The sequence below is a fragment of the Heptranchias perlo genome, chromosome 16 (genome assembly GCF_035084215.1).
Source record: "Heptranchias perlo isolate sHepPer1 chromosome 16, sHepPer1.hap1, whole genome shotgun sequence".
Lineage (NCBI taxonomy): Eukaryota > Metazoa > Chordata > Chondrichthyes > Hexanchiformes > Hexanchidae > Heptranchias > Heptranchias perlo.
In genome coordinates this window covers 40896643-40914927 of record NC_090340.1, presented here as the reverse complement: position 1 = coordinate 40914927, position 18285 = coordinate 40896643, and the positions used below count along the sequence as shown (strand labels likewise).

The 18285-nt window shown below is 40.8% G+C and overlaps 1 protein-coding gene across 1 annotated transcript in view; it reads left to right on the top strand.

Annotated features, from left to right (window-relative positions):
• Positions 1-18285, top strand: part of ca5a (carbonic anhydrase Va) — a 41989-nt gene continuing 23704 nt past the window's right edge. The window contains exons 1-3 of the mRNA XM_067998006.1: positions 1-359; positions 718-915; positions 15859-15977. Coding sequence (XP_067854107.1) covers positions 242-359; positions 718-915; positions 15859-15977 — 435 coding nt within the window. The 5' untranslated portion in view covers positions 1-241. The remainder of the gene's footprint in view (positions 360-717; positions 916-15858; positions 15978-18285) is intronic.

Below are 18285 nucleotides of genomic sequence, written 5' to 3'. Positions count from 1 at the left end.
CTTCGGAGCGCATGCGCCGTGGCATCTGGTTCACTTGAATGGGTGGATTCGTGTGGCAATCACATATTTAGCCGGAAGGTGAAGAAAATCAAATAGAAGTGCACAACATTTTGCAATAGATGTATTCCTGCATCAATCGATTGCAGCAGTTGCAATTTTGCGTTGACTGTTTCGAATCGGATTGCGACACGGCGGGGAACGCGAAAGCAGCTCCAGCTCCAGGCTTCAGAGCAGAACCAAAATGGTGTTTTCTTTCAGGGCGATTTTGCCTTTTGTGAAGCGTTTCCAAATCGGGCATCATTGGATCCCGGTCAGGAATTGTAATCTTGTCTCTTGTATCCAGACGATTAACACAGCAGGTAAGTAATCACCATAACTTGCTCTCAATTATCTGTATGTCCTTAACAGACTGTCATTTCAAATTATAGTAGGTGAACTTTGTTTTTAAGATAATTCATTTGCCGATTAGTTTCTAAATCTGAAATGATTTGTTTTTTAATTTGAGCTAGCTGCAGCCCAGAGCATGGATTTTAAAAAGGTTTTTTTGAAAACTTCATCACATTTTGCTTTTGTGGTAACATCTGCTTGCATTTTTGTTTGATGATACGTTTATTCCGTATGGCCTGCTCCTATTTTTGATGTTCCAGGAGCCTTTCTTCTGTGAAATGTTGGCTGTTAACTCCTCGGTTAAATGTCTTTATTCGTTTTTCTTCCCAGACCAGCAGGAATGGCAGAATCCTATGTCTGTCCCAAGTGGGACCCGGCAGTCTCCCATTGACATAAACCCTGCTGTTACTGTTTATGATCCGCAACTGAAACCTTTAAAGATCTCGTATGACCCGAATAATTGCCTTCGAATTCGGAACAACGGCTATTTTTTCCAGGTGGAATTTGAAGACTCCAACGACAACTCGGGTATGGAGAACTATATTGGTCTTCTGAAAAATTGAATGTGTAAAAACATGTTCTGAGACTAAGGCGCACACAGCTTCAGATCAAAGTTGCAAAAGGCGTAATTTCACTGCAGTTACTGGTAGGATTCAAAACAGACAATGCTCTATTTACAAAACCTGAGTAAAACTTGAGTTCTGCTACCCAGGAGATAGCCCTGTGCATGCATGCTTACATGCAAGCTCAGAGTTCCTCCTTCAGCAGTAAATTTCAAATATTTAAATGGTGAAATGGGCAGTGCATGCATTCTCTAAATATTTAAATTAATTGCAGGTAGGTTTAATAAGTGTTCAGTAATTACAAGGTATCCTGGACACCTTTTTACATGGTATGGCACTGCACTGGATTTACATTTCATGTGGTGTCAACAGGATCTGTGGGAGATTCTTTCCTCCAGATAGTTTCACTCCAATAAAGTTGCATCGAGAGTCTTGGAAACAAGCTGTGACTTTAGGGTTGCCAATGGTGCCCAATTAAGTAAGTTTTTAAAGTGCCAAAATAAGTTATATAAGCAATAAAGTAATTGCCAGAATGTACCATTTGAGGCAGGTTAGTGAGTTTCAACAAGCTCGATGATGCTGTTTTGCAGGATGAAGTTGGCAGGTTAAGTACTTATTGAATAAAGTTTACTTGAAAGTCTTGCAGGTTGCAGAACTGTCAGATTGTGTAGATACTATAGTGGAAAAACTGAAAGCAGTTCTAACTGATTTTGATATTCATAGCCAAACAATGGGTGATAAAATGTTTTAAGAACCCTCATTTCCAGATCATAATATTTCTTTATCTGGGCTGTTGAAATTGTTATTGGAAAAATTTATTATATAGTCTGTAGTTACTGGCAATTCTGGGGAATTAGTACCTCACGAGTTAGCTTGTCTGCAGTAAATAGTTTTGTAATTGGACTCTTTGTACATTTTTAGTTGCATGGTTTCAGGCTTACTTTGTATTTTTGCAATTTGTTTGGGAGAGTGGGCCCATATTTTGCAGCTGCAACTTATGTTGCCATAACCACAATTATGGAAATAGTCATCCTGCTGGCTATACCTCCCAATCTAGTTTTTTGGAGGAGGATCTGAGGTGGGATGAGAGAGAGGCGTTTTATAATTTGAGTGGATTACCTACACTCATCTTTACTCAACCAGACATGCTGACAGACCAAGGTCATCTACCTGAAAATGTGAGGGAAGATCTGCCTTTGCTGCATATGCTTCAGGGAGGCAGTGACAGAATTATGCTGTTTCCTTCAGCTAGATCTGACAAGTTCCATGACAAGGGTGGCTCTCCTTGAGGCTGTCAAGGTGACCACTGCCTGGATCCTTTCATGATGTGGAGATGCCGGTGATTTTTTCCACACCGTTCACCTGAGGAAGGAGGAAGCCTCCGAAAGCTTGTGGAATTTAAAATAAATTTGTTGGACTATAACTTGGTGTTGTAAAATTGGATCCTTTCAAGCAACAGCATAGGATATTTGCCAAATATACTAATCAACAGTCCACTCACACATAAACAGGTGACATAGCATGTTAGGGTAAGTTTCCTCATCACTTTCCAAGCAGCCAACATCATGATATAGCACTGCACTCTTTCAGTATGGTAGGTATCCCCAAAGTTTGGGTTGTTAATGATTGCATGCATGTGGCTAGACAGTGGTGTAGATTCACCATTTGCTCAATGAAATAATGTTTCCGCAGATTAGTTTTGAATTTACCCCCCTTCAAGCACAGGCCATGTCCTGTAGTTCTATTGTTGTTGGAAAGATGCAGCAACTTGTCGTGACTTACATTATCTAGTCCCTTTAGAATTTTAAAGCCAACTCTAATTGGCTAGACCTTCACTTAAGTGCCAGATCCATGCACAGCACGAGCAGTCCTGTCAATATCTATGTAAGAAAACCCCTGTGGTGAATGTTTATGGACAGATGCTTGCCACTGTTGGAGAGAGTGAAGCAGGATGCCTTGAGGTTATGGGGAGCAGTGCACTATCTACAGTATAGCCCTATTGTTCTACCTAAACTACCATCAATACCAGTGTATTCCTCTGTTGCTATCTTATTTCACCCCATCCCAAGTGAACTCTCGGGACCCTGCTGAAATAAAATAAACCCTTTTTATTTATCCCAGTATTATGAGGTGCATGTGTGCTCAATGTGTTTTACCCAGGGGCTTCCCCTTTGTCACAGTGCCCTCTACTACTTAACATTCATCCTAAGGGCATATACTAAAAGTAGGCAAATTATGGGTACATTTAGTTTGACAATCTTTTCCAGTCCAGATTTTTTTTCCTGTTTTTTTCCCACAACCTATGGATGTGGGAGGGAGCTTATATTTTTTCCACTTCTAGTCAAATATTCCTTATGTTGGATCTGATTGAAGAGTGCCCCTCAGTTCCAAAGAAAACAAGCTTGCCAACATACACACAGCGTTCCCTGTATGTCACCCAATCTGTACAGAGAGTGCAGGATTGTTATCAAAATGAGTTGATCTTACAAAGTTATTTGAGGTTAGCTTTCCCTGTTACTTGCAAGCTGTGCATATGAGATATTCTAGTCCTACCCAGCAGTGTGAGGACTGGATAATCAGCCCTGTTATGTCATTGTGACAGAGTAAACAGCATAAGAGTCTTAGTTTGTGTGGAATAGTATACTTTATGAACTAATTGCAATATTCATTTAATAAAGCTTATGGATCAAGAACTCAATTGAGAATCTACCAGAAAATAATTTGTGCATCAAATGGTGTTACAGTACATCCTTGGTGAACAGCTGCAGATAAAACAGATCTAAGTTTATTTAATGTAATATAGCAACAGATGGTATCTCCTGGACCAATAGTTGCTTCAGAAGGTTTTAAATTTTTCTTTTAGAAATGAAGCCCGATTGGAAGAAGATTTTGATTATTTGTTAATTCTACTCTTGGTAACCCAACAGCCTTGATAATATGTTTCATGTAATATATTGGGGTGGGGAACACGGTCCTGGTGCAGCGCCTCAAAGACTACTGCTTATCAGGTGCTGTACGCACATCCTCCCAAACGAGCTGGCCTTGCACAAGAACGCAAAGCAGCTCATTTAAATATTTTAGTAGTGCTTTCAGTGTTTAGTATGTGATACCATGGGGGTCAGGAATCAAAATGTTGGGCACTAGCAGGAATGGCTGCTTGATCAGTGCCATCACTTCTTCCCTCAAAGCAAACCCTTGGGGCACAAGGACCCCTTTGAATTATCACTGGAGGCCAGGGAAATTTATGGGAGTAATCAAAGGGTCAGCTTATTGCATGGAGAGGACCAGTCAAGAGAAAAATTCGAATTTTTATTTTCAGCCTACCCTTCAGATTCATTATGGGAAGAACTCCCTAATTTAAGTTCTGATATGGGTCACAGGAGGCATCCCCATCCAACGCATTGTTGATCTTAGTGTTTGTAAAGTTATCAACATTCTATTACATGCTTCATGGTCATTTTAGAATTGTAATGAGCAGTACAACTAGTATATACTGTTTCTTTAACTGAAAAGTATCAGCATATCTCATTGTAGCGCACTCTCCTCTGCGTTGGGAGGTCGTGTGAATAAGCCGCACTCCAGAACTTGAGCACATAATCTAGGCTGCTACTTCTGCACAGCACTGAGGGAGTGCTGCATTAACGAAGGTGCCATCTTTTGGATGAGATGTTAAAACAAGGCTCCATCTGCCTGATTGGGTGGACATAAAAGATCCCTCAGTACTATTTGAAGACTGGCAGGGGAGTTGTCCTGGCCAACATTTACCCCTCAACCAAAAGCAAGTTAACTGGTCATTTATATCATTGATGTTTGTGTGTGTAAATTGGTTGCCATGTCATGGCAAAAATGCTGAACAAATATTTTGTTTCAGTCTTTATGGTAGAGGACACTAAGAATATCCCAACACTGGACAAACAGGGGGCTCTAGGGGGGGAGGAGCTTAATACGATTAAAATCACTAAGGAATTGGTACTCAGTAAATTAATGGGACTCCAGGCGGATAAATCCCCTGGACCTGATAGCTTACATCCCAGGGTCTTGAGGGAAGTGGCAGTAGGGATTGTGGATGCTTTGGTAATAATTTTCCAAAATTCTCTGGACTCGGCAAAGGTCCCGGCAGATTGGAAAACTGCTAATGTAACACCCTTATTTAAAAAGGGTAGTAGGCAGAAGTCTGGAAATTATAGACCAGTTAGCCTAACATCTGTGGTGGGTAAAATTTTGGAGTCTATTATTAAGGAGACAGTAGCGGAACATTTGGATAAACATAATTTAATTGGACAAAGTCAGCATGGCTTTACGAAGTTGAAGTCATGTCTGACAAATTTGCTTGAGTTCTTTGAGGACATAACGTACAGGGTGGATAAAGGGGAACCAGTGGACGTAGTGTATTTAGACTTCCAGAAGGCATTCGGCAAGGTGCCACATAAAAGATTATTGCTCAAGATAAAGAATCACTGGATTGGGGGTAATATTCTGGCATGGGTGGAGGATTGGTTATCTAACAGGAAGCAGAGAGTTGGGATAAATGGTTCATTCTCAGACTTGCAACCAGTAGCCAGTGGTGTTCCGCAGGGAGTCATAGAGTTATACAGCACGGATAGAGGCCCTTCGGCCCATTGTGTCCGCGCCGGTCGGTGCTGGGTCCCCAACTCTTTACAATCTATATTAACGATTTGGAAGAGGGGACCGAGTGTAACATATCAACGTTTGCAGATGATACAAAGATGGGAGGGAAAGTAGAGAGTGAGGAGGACATAAAAAACCTACAAGGGGATATAGACAGGCTGGGTGAGTGGGCGGAGATTTGGCAGATGCAATACAATATTGGAAAATGTGAGGTTATGCACTTTGGCCGGAAAAATCAGAGAGCAAGTTATTATCTTAATGGCGAGAAACTGGAAAGTACTGCAGTACAAAGGGATCTGGGGGTCCTAGTGCAAGAAAATCAAAAGGTTAGTATGCAGGTGCAGCAGGTGATCAAGAAGGCCAACGGAATGTTGGCTTTTATTGCTAGGGGGATAGAATATAAAAACAGGGAGGTATTGCTGCAGTTATATAAGGTATTGGTGAGACCACACCTGGAATACTGCATACAGTTTTGGTGTCCATACTTAAGAAAAGACATACTTGCTCTCGAGGCAGTACAAAGAAGGTTCACTCGGTTAATCCCGGGGATGAGGGGGCGGACATATGAGGAGAGGTTGAGTAGATTGGGACTCTACTCATTGGAGTTCAGAAGAATGAGAGGCGATCTTATTGAAACATATAAGATTGTGAAGGGGCTTGATCGGGTGGATGCGGTAAGGATGTTCCCAAGGATGGGTGAAACTGGAACGAGGGGGCATAATCTTAGAATAAAGGGCTGCTCTTTCAAAACTGAGATGAGGAGAAACTTCTTCACTCAGAGGGTAGTAGGTCTGTGGAATTTGCTGCCCCAGGAAGCTGTGGAAGCTACATCATTAAATAAATTTGAAACAGAAATCGACAGTTTCCTAGAAGTAAAGGGAATTAGGGGTTACGGGGAGCGGGCAGGAAATTGGACATGAATTTAGATTTGAGGATAGGATCAGATCAGCCATGATCTTATTGAATGGCGGAGCAGGCTCGAGGGGCCGATTGGCCTACTCCTGCTCCTATTTCTTATGTTCTTATGTTTCCCTACATAAAAATAGTGACTACACTTCAAAAGTAATTTGTTGGCTATTAAGTACTTTGGGGTGTCCTGAACTCGGACAGGCACCATATTAAATGCAAGTTCTTTCTTTCTAACTACTAGTCTAATGGTATGATCAAAGACCATATATTGTCTAAGGGAGCAAATATTACTCAAGAAAATATACATTTAACATAAAAAAATGATTTTTTTAAGGCTTTCACTAAAATATATATTTTATGAATATAGACAATAATATGCTGACTTTTATGTAAATTAAGTCAAAACAAGGGTCCCTATATGCATTTTAACACTCCTGTTTCTGGAAGACTATTGTATTTTAATCATGCAAACTATGAAGCTAGAACAAGCAAAAAAGGGAGAACTAACATTTAAGTTTTGCTCATACAGCAGGCAAAAATATGAAATTAATTTAATGTTCTTAGATGAAACATGTTTTATAAATATAACTTAACTTGAAATTCTCAAAGATCCTGTGGAAAAAATGTATTATAGTGCAGATTCTGGATTATAACTATTTGCATACTTGAAAAGGCAACATGACAAGATAAACTAGTGCAGTACTTTTATTATTGGAATTGGTTTTAACTATTTGTTGTTTAATGAAATTTAATCAACTTTGTTTTCAACTGAAAGTTTTAACCAACAAAAACAATATTTTTCTTACCATTTAAGCCAGCCTTCTGTCCATTGTTCAGTATTGTGCACACATCTAATCTTATCCTTCAGTAGGCTGGGATATTGTTACTCTAATGATCACTTGAAACACTTCATGGTCAACCATGCCTTGCGCAATGGCAGGTTGATGTAACATGGAATAATCCCTGGTTCCAAATATTGAGTTGAAGTTTTAACAATTGGTGGAATCATCAGTTTTACAAAAATTAGTAGGCAAAGTCCCAATTCTTTTTGATCGTTTCTTACCATTACTATAAAGTTATGTTGGCAGTTCTGATACCAATACTGGCTTGGTGTCACTAGGTTGGTGATCTATATTGATGCTCATTTTTATTTCTAAAAATAATTTGTGCTGTCTTTTTGTTTTTACTTGCATCTGGCTATTCCAGCTATACAATATATGTTATGACAGCTCAGTAGGATAATTTGGAGAAGAGAATATTTGGTTTGATTGATACGTTTCTTATTACCAAAAGCCTGGAGCAAATTATAGAGTGTAACCACTGAATTCTGAAACAAAAACAAACAGTTCTTAACAAATCCACCCAGGATGTAGGATTGAAACTTCACCCAACCATTGAATGCCATAGGTGGATGGGGTTTTGGAGGAGATGTGGAACTAGACATCATTTTGGACAGATTTCTGATATTGTTTCTATTTAATAAACTTTTGATCTTGAGACATTGCTGCCGATCTCATCTGGTTTAATCTCATCAGACTTAACTCCACTGTATTTGCTATTGAAGTGTATTTGATCATCAGTTCACCAGCAATAAGACTGGGACACACAAATATATTTGTATTACTGTAATTTTGGGATTGCAAACTATGCTTTGTGTTAGAGAGGTACATTCTACCACATTCTGTGTACGTTCAGACCACTGAGGTAACATTTTGTAAATGTTTCAATCTGGCTTCAGTCATGAAGTTAAAACTGAATTGTTTCACAAGCTCAATAACAAATAATTATTTTTATCAATATATTCTTGCTCTGTTATCTAAGCCATTGATTAAAAAACTATGGGAGTGCTGAAGGTAGATCTGTTTGTAGCGTTGATTACAATATAGGTTATGCTCTAGTGAACAACATTACAAACGGATCAAATTTCAGCACTTCTGTAATTTATTTCTATATGTTCTATAGTTGCCTGTGGAATAAAAAGAATAATAATCCATACACTGTAATGCCACCTGGGTGATGTAATTTTTATTATATTTTGCATTTTCTTTTTGTCAGCCTTAATGATTGACTTGTGTTAGTGTCCATTTATCCATAAATAATTAAACTACTTGTGATCTGAATAACTTTTTGACCCAGCTTGATAAACAGATCCGTTATCAGACCATGTGACTGTGTGCCCTTAACACTGCGTCCTTGAACATTTGACTTTGTCAACTTAACATCTTAAAAATGTCATAATAGATTTCAACCAAACTTTATATCTCCTCAGTCCCTATGAGAAGCTGGCTAAGATCTGTCACTCACCTGTGGATAATTGTGGAAACAAACCCACATGGTATCACTGGTAAAGTGCATTGGGGCCACCTTGGTCTTTTTATTTCTTCAATTCAAATTTGTATATCTGATACTGGAAATTATTTTTTTTATTTCTGTAAGGGCTAAGGTAACCTGCAGGTTTTGAAAGCTGAACATGACCATCCATCTTCAAAGTGTTAAAATAATGATGAACATCATGGCTTTTCAAACCCTATCTACTTTCCTTGAAACTTACACAGCGTATTAGTAAAACAAATTAAAACAAATTAAACCATTCTCAAATAAGCTGACAGTCACGTACTCTTTCAGCACAACCAGACCCATTTCTGAACATTAGGGTTAGTGAAACTGATTTCATGTAATGATTGACTTAAAATATGTTTGTTGTCTTTAGTTAGCACAAGGTCATTCAAATATTCATCTGAAATTATGTCACATTTTTCAGTGGTCTGTTCCTTCTTTAGTCTATGTGGTGTCAGTTTGGTTCAATGGTAGTATTATCATTTCTGCATTGGAAAATTGTGGTTTCGAGCCCCATTCCAGGACATCAGCACCTAGTTCAAACCTAACACTTGGAGGGACTGCTGCAGTACTGGAGGTGCCATATTTCAATGAGACAGTCAACCAAGGTGCTGCATGTCTGTTCAGGCCCCCCGGGGATGTCCGACCTTCCCCCCCCCCCCTGCCCACTTCCTGGCCCCCTGTCAAAATTTACTCCAATGTGTTCAGTTCCTGCCGTTCTTTCTCCCCACTTCTGCCATATATTAGGTTGAAACCTGTTTATTCTCTATGGGGCTTGTTTGGGGTGGAGGGGACGACCAGGCTGGAAGTTTCCTTGGTCTGAGCCTGATGGTGGTCTTGCAGTGGTGACCAGTATGCCCAGAAGAATGAAGTGCATTGTGCATTAGAGTGGCAGTTGTAGGCCCCATCTAGTCTAGACCTCCCCGAAGAAATATTTTCGATGGTGGAATATTCTCAGGCTCCTTGTAAAGGGTGCCAATTAACCACTTTGGGCCATGTTTCCAGGGGGGCCCGAGGCCCAAGCCTCCCAGAGTGGGCAACTTTCGTTGGATTTTCTGGTCTCTCCCTCTGTTGGGTGGCCAAGATGCCCCTAGTGGCATTGGTGCCCACCACACATATGTAAATAATAGATCCTCCCCTGACCAAGCATATTTTAGTGTGGTCAGCGGTCGAGCATCTCCATGGTTGTGATCCCGGCATAATTGCAACCTGGGGGATGCGCTGGAGTTGCTACTCACTCCATGGTGCTTTGCAGATTCTCAAAACTGTGCCTATTTACACAGATGTTAGAGCAGCACTGCTATATATTTTCCAACATTCTGTGCAGTGAGCTCTGAAGATTCTCAAAGAACTGTATGAAGAGCTTCTGCTGATTAACGAGTGTATGTTGGTATCAAGCTCCTGTAAGGTATGAATTTGTGGGTCCCACAGCGGCCCTCCTTTTCTCCCCTTGCTGCTTGTCTGCTGTGTTCAGTGCTTCACCCAATGTTCCTTCTGATTGCCTTATCTAATTTCCCCGAAGTAGCTGTATTTAGGCTGGTGCTTGCGGGTACTGATATGATAGGCTGTTTCCTGGTCTTCCTCCCTGGTACCAGCTTCCTCATCTTGAGAGACCCCGAGACAAAAAGAAAGGTAATGTGATGTAAAAAGTATTCAGCAAGTGGTTGTGCACACAGCAAGGCCACTATGGTGCTTGTGAGTCAGAGTGTTAGGTGCCAGCAAGGAGACAAAGTTGAAGTGAGGCCTTGGCTTGTTGGACTGGCACAAAGTCACCAAACTCTTTATCACACATTTTTTTGGACATGCTAATTGTTTGGAAGGTCTGCTCCTCATAGTGGCTGAGGCACCGCAGGTTGGCTGATCCATCACCAATGCAGTTTCTGTTATTTGTTATGTGTAATCTTCTCCTTTTGAAAAGGGAAGATAGATACCCTTTGAGCATTGATTCAAATGATGCTGCAGGAGTGTGGGCTTTTTTTTGTCAGACTGTGAAATCAGCCTTTATATTCGATAGGTAGCACACCAAGCAGTGCAAAGCACACAGGCTGCACTCCCACCATAAAAAAAGCTGAAATCCCTAAACATTGCCACACACTGGACTTGGGAAAAGCCTGCAATCTGTGCATACCTCAGAGCCCTATTCTGCTGTTTCTGGTTATCCATGTGGAAAGTGATGCCACGTTTGCTGAAGAAAACACTTTCATCAGTTACCTACTTAATGCAGGCATGAACTGCAGACTGACTGATGTTGCTGATATACGAACATATGAGAAAGACAGACAGCAGAAGACCAGCTCACCCATCGGGTCTGTCCCATTCAATCATGTTGCAACCAAACATCGAGTTACACGAGTCTAGAGCACAGAAACAGGCCATTCAGCCCAACTAGTTTATGTTGGCGTTTATACTCCACACGAGCCTCCTCCCTCCCTACATCATCTAACCCTATCAGCATACTCTTCTATTCCTTTCCCCTCCATGTGCTTATCGAGCTTCCCCTTAGATGCATCTTTGAATTTTGCCTCAACTACTCCTTGTGGTAGCGTGTTCCACGTTCTTACCACTCTTTGGGTAAAGAAGTTTCTTCTGAATCCCGTATTCGATTTATTAGTGACCTCTAGTTTTGGACTCCCTTCAAGTGGAGACATTTTCTCTATGTCTACCCTATCAAACCTTACAATATCTTAAAGACCTTTATCAGGTCACCCTTCAGCCTTATTTTTTCTAGAGAAAAGAGCCCCAGCCTGATTAGTCTTTCCTGATAACTATATCCCCTCAGTTCCGGTATCATCCTTATGAATCTTTTTTGCACCTTCTCCAATGCCTGTATATCCTTTTTATAATATGGAGACCAGAACTGTGCACAGTACTCCACGTGTGGTCTAATCAAGGTTCTCTACAAGTTTAACATAATTTCTCTGCTTTTCAACTATATCCCTCTAGAAATTAACTCCAGTGCTTGGTTTGCATGTTTTATGGCCTTATTAACCTGCGTCGCCACTTTTAGTGATTTGTGTATCTGTACCCTGAGGCCTCTTTGCTCCTCTACCCCATTTAGACTTTTATTATCCAAGCAGTATGTGGCCTCCTTATTCTTCCTACTAAAATGCATCACCTCACACTTATCCATATTGAAATTTATTTGCCAATTATACGCCCATTCTGCAAGTTTATTAATGTCTTGCAATTTGACGCATCCTTTCTTTGTATTAACTACACCCCACAATTTCGTGTTGTTCGCAAATTTTGAAATTGTACTTCCGATTCCCGAGTCCAAATCGTTGATGTAAATTGTGAACAACGGTAGTCCCAGCACCGATCCTTGTGGAACACCACTTCCCACCTTTTGCCAGTCTGAGTAGCAACCTTTAACCCCTACTCTATGTTTTCTGTTTTGTAGCCAGCTTGCTATCTCTTCTGCTACCTGTCCCTGACTCCACATGCTTTAACCTTAGTCATGAGTCTGCAATGATAAAGGCCTTATTGAAGGCCTTTTGAAAATCCAAATATATTACATCTACTACATTACCCTTGTCTACCCTTTCTGTTACTTCTTCAAATAATTCATTAAGGTTGGTCAAGCTTGACTTTCCCTTCTGAAATCTGTGCCGACTATTCTTTATATTCTTTTTGATTTCTAGATGTTTTTCTATTACATCATTGAGTAAAGATTCCATTATCTTTCCTGAAGTTCCTTGAACTTGTTCTATCTCTTTTTTTAAAATATAGGAATAACATTAGCTGTCCGCTAGTCCTTTGGCACTATTCCCTTTTCTAATGAATTTTTATATATACATAATAGTGCCTTTGCTATCTCTTCCCTCAACATCATGGTCCTCAATGCGTCCCATCCATCAGCAGCCATGTGATCTCCTGGGAGAGGCAAAAAACAGATTAAGAAATATCTCAGGCCGATTCATGGGGGGAAATCATTCTGGGAAATTTCTCTCTGACCCTTCAAGACAGTTAAACATAAGTTCCAGGAGATAATAGTTACATGAGGTAAATCACCAAACATCCCACATACCTTTTTTATGCAGCAGTATCAGCCTCCTCTAGGAACTCATCCAGTTCCCTTTTAAACGTTTTCAGTAAATCTACACTTGTTGCTTGACCTGGCAACTTATTCCAAAGGTCCATGACCCTCTGCGAAAAGAAAAACCTCCTGGCATCTAACCTAGTTCTATGCTCACCTAACTTATGCACATGTCTGCTCTTTTTCTCCAACTATGTAACATCTAACCCTTTCATCATTTTAAATACTTCAATCAAATTAACACACTCTCGAGAGAAAAAAGACCCAGCACTCTTTGCCTGTTGTGATAGCTAAGAGTTTTTAAACTAGGCATTAATCCAGTTCTTGTGAAAGGTCATCAAGCTGAAACGTTAACTCTGTTTCTCTCTCCACAGATGTTGCCTGACCCGTTGAGTGTTTCCAGCATTTTCTGTTTTTATTATTAATCCAGAGCCTCTATATCTCCAACCATGTCAGGGGACTAGAACTGGGCACAGTATTCTAGATACAGCCTAAGGTCTCGTACATAGACATTATAGTGCTTTTTTATATTGGATTGTCTTCGCTATATAACCTAATGCTCTATTTGCTTTTGCTATAGCCTCTCGGCACTGATCGTAAACCTTTAGAGACACCTGCACTATAACACCTTGGTCTCCTTCCTGCTTAGCAGACTTTAATTCAGAAAGCAGCACGATATACAAATGCTTGGCAATGTTCCTACCCACATGCATAACACTACATTGACCTACATTAAATGTCATCTGCCAGGTGCAGTCCCATTCCCCCGTCACTTCTAGATCTGGTTGTAGTCTTTTTCTCTGCTGAAGGATTCTGATACTGCCACAAATCTTCATGTCAACCACACACCCCTAATGTCTTCATCCAGATCATTAATCTGGATTGTGAAGAGTAATGGCCCTAACACCAATCCCTGAGGGGCTCCACTAGTAACCGGTCTCCACACAGAACCACTACCATTAATGACAACGCTCTATGAGAATGCATCCAATTCCCTATCCAGCCCAGCATCCACCCTCCAATCCCACAGAATTTTATTTTGTATAGTTTTGTATAGTGACCTATTGTGTGGCACCTTGTCGAAAGCTTTTTGAAAATCCAAATATACAATGTTTACAGGGCCACTTTCATCCATCAACCTAGTAACCTCCTCAGCGAACTCACTCTGTGGCAGCCTGGAAGGAGCTGGAGGCAAAGCCGTGACTTGGCTTACGATAGGTAATGCTGTGTAAGCTGTGGCAGTGGGTTGCAGATCTTGTGTCAAGAACTGATAACTCTGTGACAACCTCCTTAGAGAAGCACAGCCTCCTTGTCAACTGCTTCTCAGATAAGTGCAGGTATGTTGGGCCTATACAATCTGTTTGAGGGGGAGGGGGGATAAAGATTCCCGTAAGCTCGCCTCCTATATGGTCCCCCAGCAGCTCTGTTTGCTCCTTCCTCCTGTTGCTGCTGCTCCTCCTCTTCCTCCTCCTCTAGCTACAGCAGAATTACCAGAAAGAACCCCATGTAGAAAAAAGAGCATTGCCGGAAGCCACTTAAGATTTCAGAAGTTGTACAGAGACCGCAAGCACTTTAAAATCATCTAAGTTGCCAAAAACCATTATTAACTACCAGCAAAATGTCTCCCAAACCTTTGCAGCATTTTGAATGAGTGAGTATTCCCTTACATAGAGCTGTAATAGCTGCTTCCTGACCATTGTTTTTAGTTGGGTTGAGAAAGCAGTGGTGGCAGTGCTGTTTGACACGAAAATCACATTTGAGGTTCTGACAGCGTCAGTTGACCCCTGTTAGAATATTTTAATTAGGCCTCTGCCTGTTCCTGGCAGGGACGCGAGCCACCTAAATCAAGGTCTGCTCGAAAATCGAAGCAGGCGGACCTCCAGCGGTAAGAAGAGACACCTTCGGTGATGCCTTACTCTAGACCCTCTAAGCTAGACTCTTCCTTGTGTACATCCTTTTGCAGTTCATCACATCAAACGTATTCTCATTGAGAAATCCACGTCCAGAGTGCATTGGTGTGCTTTGAGAGGAGCTGAGTAAAAGCAGCAGGAAAGATTCTGACTCAACCCCCAATGATCACTGTTCAGGCAAAGAAACACCAATCTTCAGTTGCAGTGCACAAAATGGCCTCCTCAGTGTGATAACTGCCTCAGGGATACCTTACAGCAGCTGTTACCGCCATTTATGTAATAACGATAATTATTTGAGACAGGTTTGTAACAGAAAGGGGTTAGCCACATTCCTTAGCTCCATTTAACTGTGGATAACCAGGCTTGTGGTGGGACATAAAAAAAACTGGCAGTTTTTTGGGGAAGAGAATTTAGGTGCAGTTTTTTTTGTGGCAGATTTGGGACAGTTATCTGTAAGAATGTATCGTCCTCTGCCGTCCCAAAGTGGGTGGTAATTCAAATGAAAATCTAGGCCTGATTCTCCACAGTTTACCTTTGAACATATTTATATTGCAACATCTTTTCAAAAGAAAAATAATTTTATGGCATATCAGCTTGCATTACAAATTTTAAATTTATTTTATAGGTGAAATGGCTCAGTTTGTATAATTGTGGGCTTGTATTCAATGGTTCATTCAGCTGTCTGTTTATCATTTCAAGTTTGGCAGAATAAGGGGCAATGATGTTGGAGAAAACAAGGAATGTATGTAAGTACTGGTTAGGTTACTGTGGCAATTCCTGAGTGGCACTCTTAATTCAGAAAGGACAGGGGAAAATGATACACACTGCTTCCAAGGGGACCAAGTTCCATGGAATTTTTATTTTTATACATCTGTGCTCCAGGTCCCAGATTACCCATGAGCAACATCATGGGGGAATCCACCAGTATACATAGGCTATATATATATATATATATATATATAAAATAGTCTGCTAATTCAGTCTGCATTTGCTTTTAATTGAATGTTATTTTTTAAAAAATGAAGATAGCAGCATAACCTATATTTGGAAGTGCAGCTTGGAATTTTCTGTTTGTTTTCACCTGCAGTTATTAGCAGTGGACCACTGAAGAACCACTATAGATTGAAGCAATTTCATTTCCATTGGGGTTCAATAAATAACCGTGGATCAGAGCATACTATCAACAATCAGGTGTATCCTGCGGAGGTATGGTGTTACAATTCTATATTTGTTTCTTAAAATTCTGTTTCAAAAACACAATTCAGAATAGCCCAGAATATTTAGGAAAGTTGAACTGAGAATATATCTGTGAAAATTGTGATTTTGGATTTGGTGAATACAGTGCTTTCCCCTCCTTAATGTTGCCCAAGATCCAAAAGGCAGGACAAACCTGTTCCTGCATACCATAGATAATCCAGAAAGGCCAATGTTACAGGATGAGGCAGAGAGGCTGAACCGATTAAGGCAATTGCTTATTAGCTTTTTGAATTGTGATCTTGGCCACTGCTAGAATTTGATTACAGAATGTAAACATGGCAGGGGAGATCATTGTTAATTTCTTGGATATTTATCCTTCAACCTTTATATTCTCTCATCCGTGTAATTTTATAGTGAAATAAGGAAAGAACTTGCATTTATTTAACGCTTTTCATGATATCAAGACATTGCAGAGCACTTCACAGCCAATGAAGTAGTTCTGAAGTATGGTCACTGTTGTATTGTCGGGAAACACGGCAGTCAATTAGACACAACAAGGTCCCACAAACAGCAATGAGGTAAATGACCAGACAATCTATTTTTTTTTAGTGATGTTGGTTGAGGGATAAATGTTAGCCAGGACACTGGAACCCCTGTTTTTCTTCGGAAAGTGCCATGGCATCCTTTACGACCACCTGAGAGGACAGACGGGTCCTTGATTTAATTCTCATTCAAAAGACAGCACCTCCGCCAGTGCAGTACTCCCTCAGTGCTGTACTGAAGTGTCAGCCTAGCTTATGTACCCATATCTGGAGTGAGGCTTGAACCCACAGCCTTCTGATTCAGAGGTGAGGGCGCTACCACTGAGCCAAGGCTGACACCTCATAACCATTTCACATCGCAATAAAAATGTTCTACTTATATTTGGATTGGAAAATCATTTTAAAGACAAATATTGTGATGACATGCCACCATTATAATGTTATACATGTTTTTTCTTTGTAGAACCCTCATGAAAAAGTGTTTAGCAAACCTATGTTTGTTTGTATCTAAGCACACACCTCAGTGACATAAATTCCATTGTGTATTTTCACATGATGAAAATAATGTTCTTACTCTTCTCTAGCTCCAAACCCAAAAAAGGGTTGTGTATTGGCTTAGAAAAAAAAATGTTAAAATTTTAACAAATTGACTCTCCCCTTTTTTTGGTCAGCATTGTGAGTGGAAACCCATTATCTTGTTTAAGAATTTCCAAATCCAACTACTGACAAATCCACACAAGTAGAGATTTTGTTTGTCTGACATGGAGCACACACTCCCTTCCTATAGGGACACACTAAATCCAGAGAGTTGAGATGTAGATTGGCACAACAAAGGCACAGGGATCCCCAAATGTGCACAGCGATACTGCTGGAGCTTAACCAGCTAAAGTTGTGCAGCCTTCCAGCATAGATTTGTAAGCTTCTCAAGCCTTTTCCAACCAGGACCACGCTATCTATTAGGGCTTGCAGGATCTTCTGGAGCCAAGGAGGAAGAATTCCATCATCCAGTGACAGGTCTGCCCTTCCAGGCACCCTTAGTAAGAGTCAGGTATAAAAAGTATCATTGAGAGAGGCCTGAGACATAAATTCAAGCTGGAGTACATATATTATTGCTCCATTTAGTGATATATATCTTCTGTAATAAGTAGCATGCCTGCCACCTAACTTGTTGCTACTGTGTCAGAGAGTCATAGAGTTATACGGCACGGATAGAGGCCCTTCGGCCCATCGTGTCCGCGCCGGCCATCAAGCCCTGTCTACTCTAATCCCATATTCCAGCATTTGGTCCGTAGCCTTGTATGCTATGGCATTTCAAGTGCTCACCCAAATGCTTCTTGAATGTTGTGAGGGTTCCTGCCTCCACAACCCTTTCAGGCAGTGAGTTCCAGACTCCAACCACCCTCTGGGTGAAAAAGTTCTTTCTCAAATCCCCTCTAAACCTCCCGCCTTTTACCTTGAATCTATGTCCCCTTGTTATAGTACCCTCAACGAAGGGAAAAAGCTCCTTAGTATCCATCCTATCTGTGCCCCTCATAATTTTGTACACCTCAATCATGTCCCCCCTCAGCCTCCTCTGCTCCAAGGAAAACAAACCCAATCTTCCCAGTCTCTCTTCATAGCTGAAGCGCTCCAGCCCTGGTAACATCCTGGTGAATCTCCTCTGCACCCTCTCCAAAGCGATCACATCCTTCCTGTAGTGTGGCGACCAGAACTGCACACAGTACTCCAGCTGTGGCCTAACCAGTGTTTTATACAGCTCCATCATAACCTCCTTG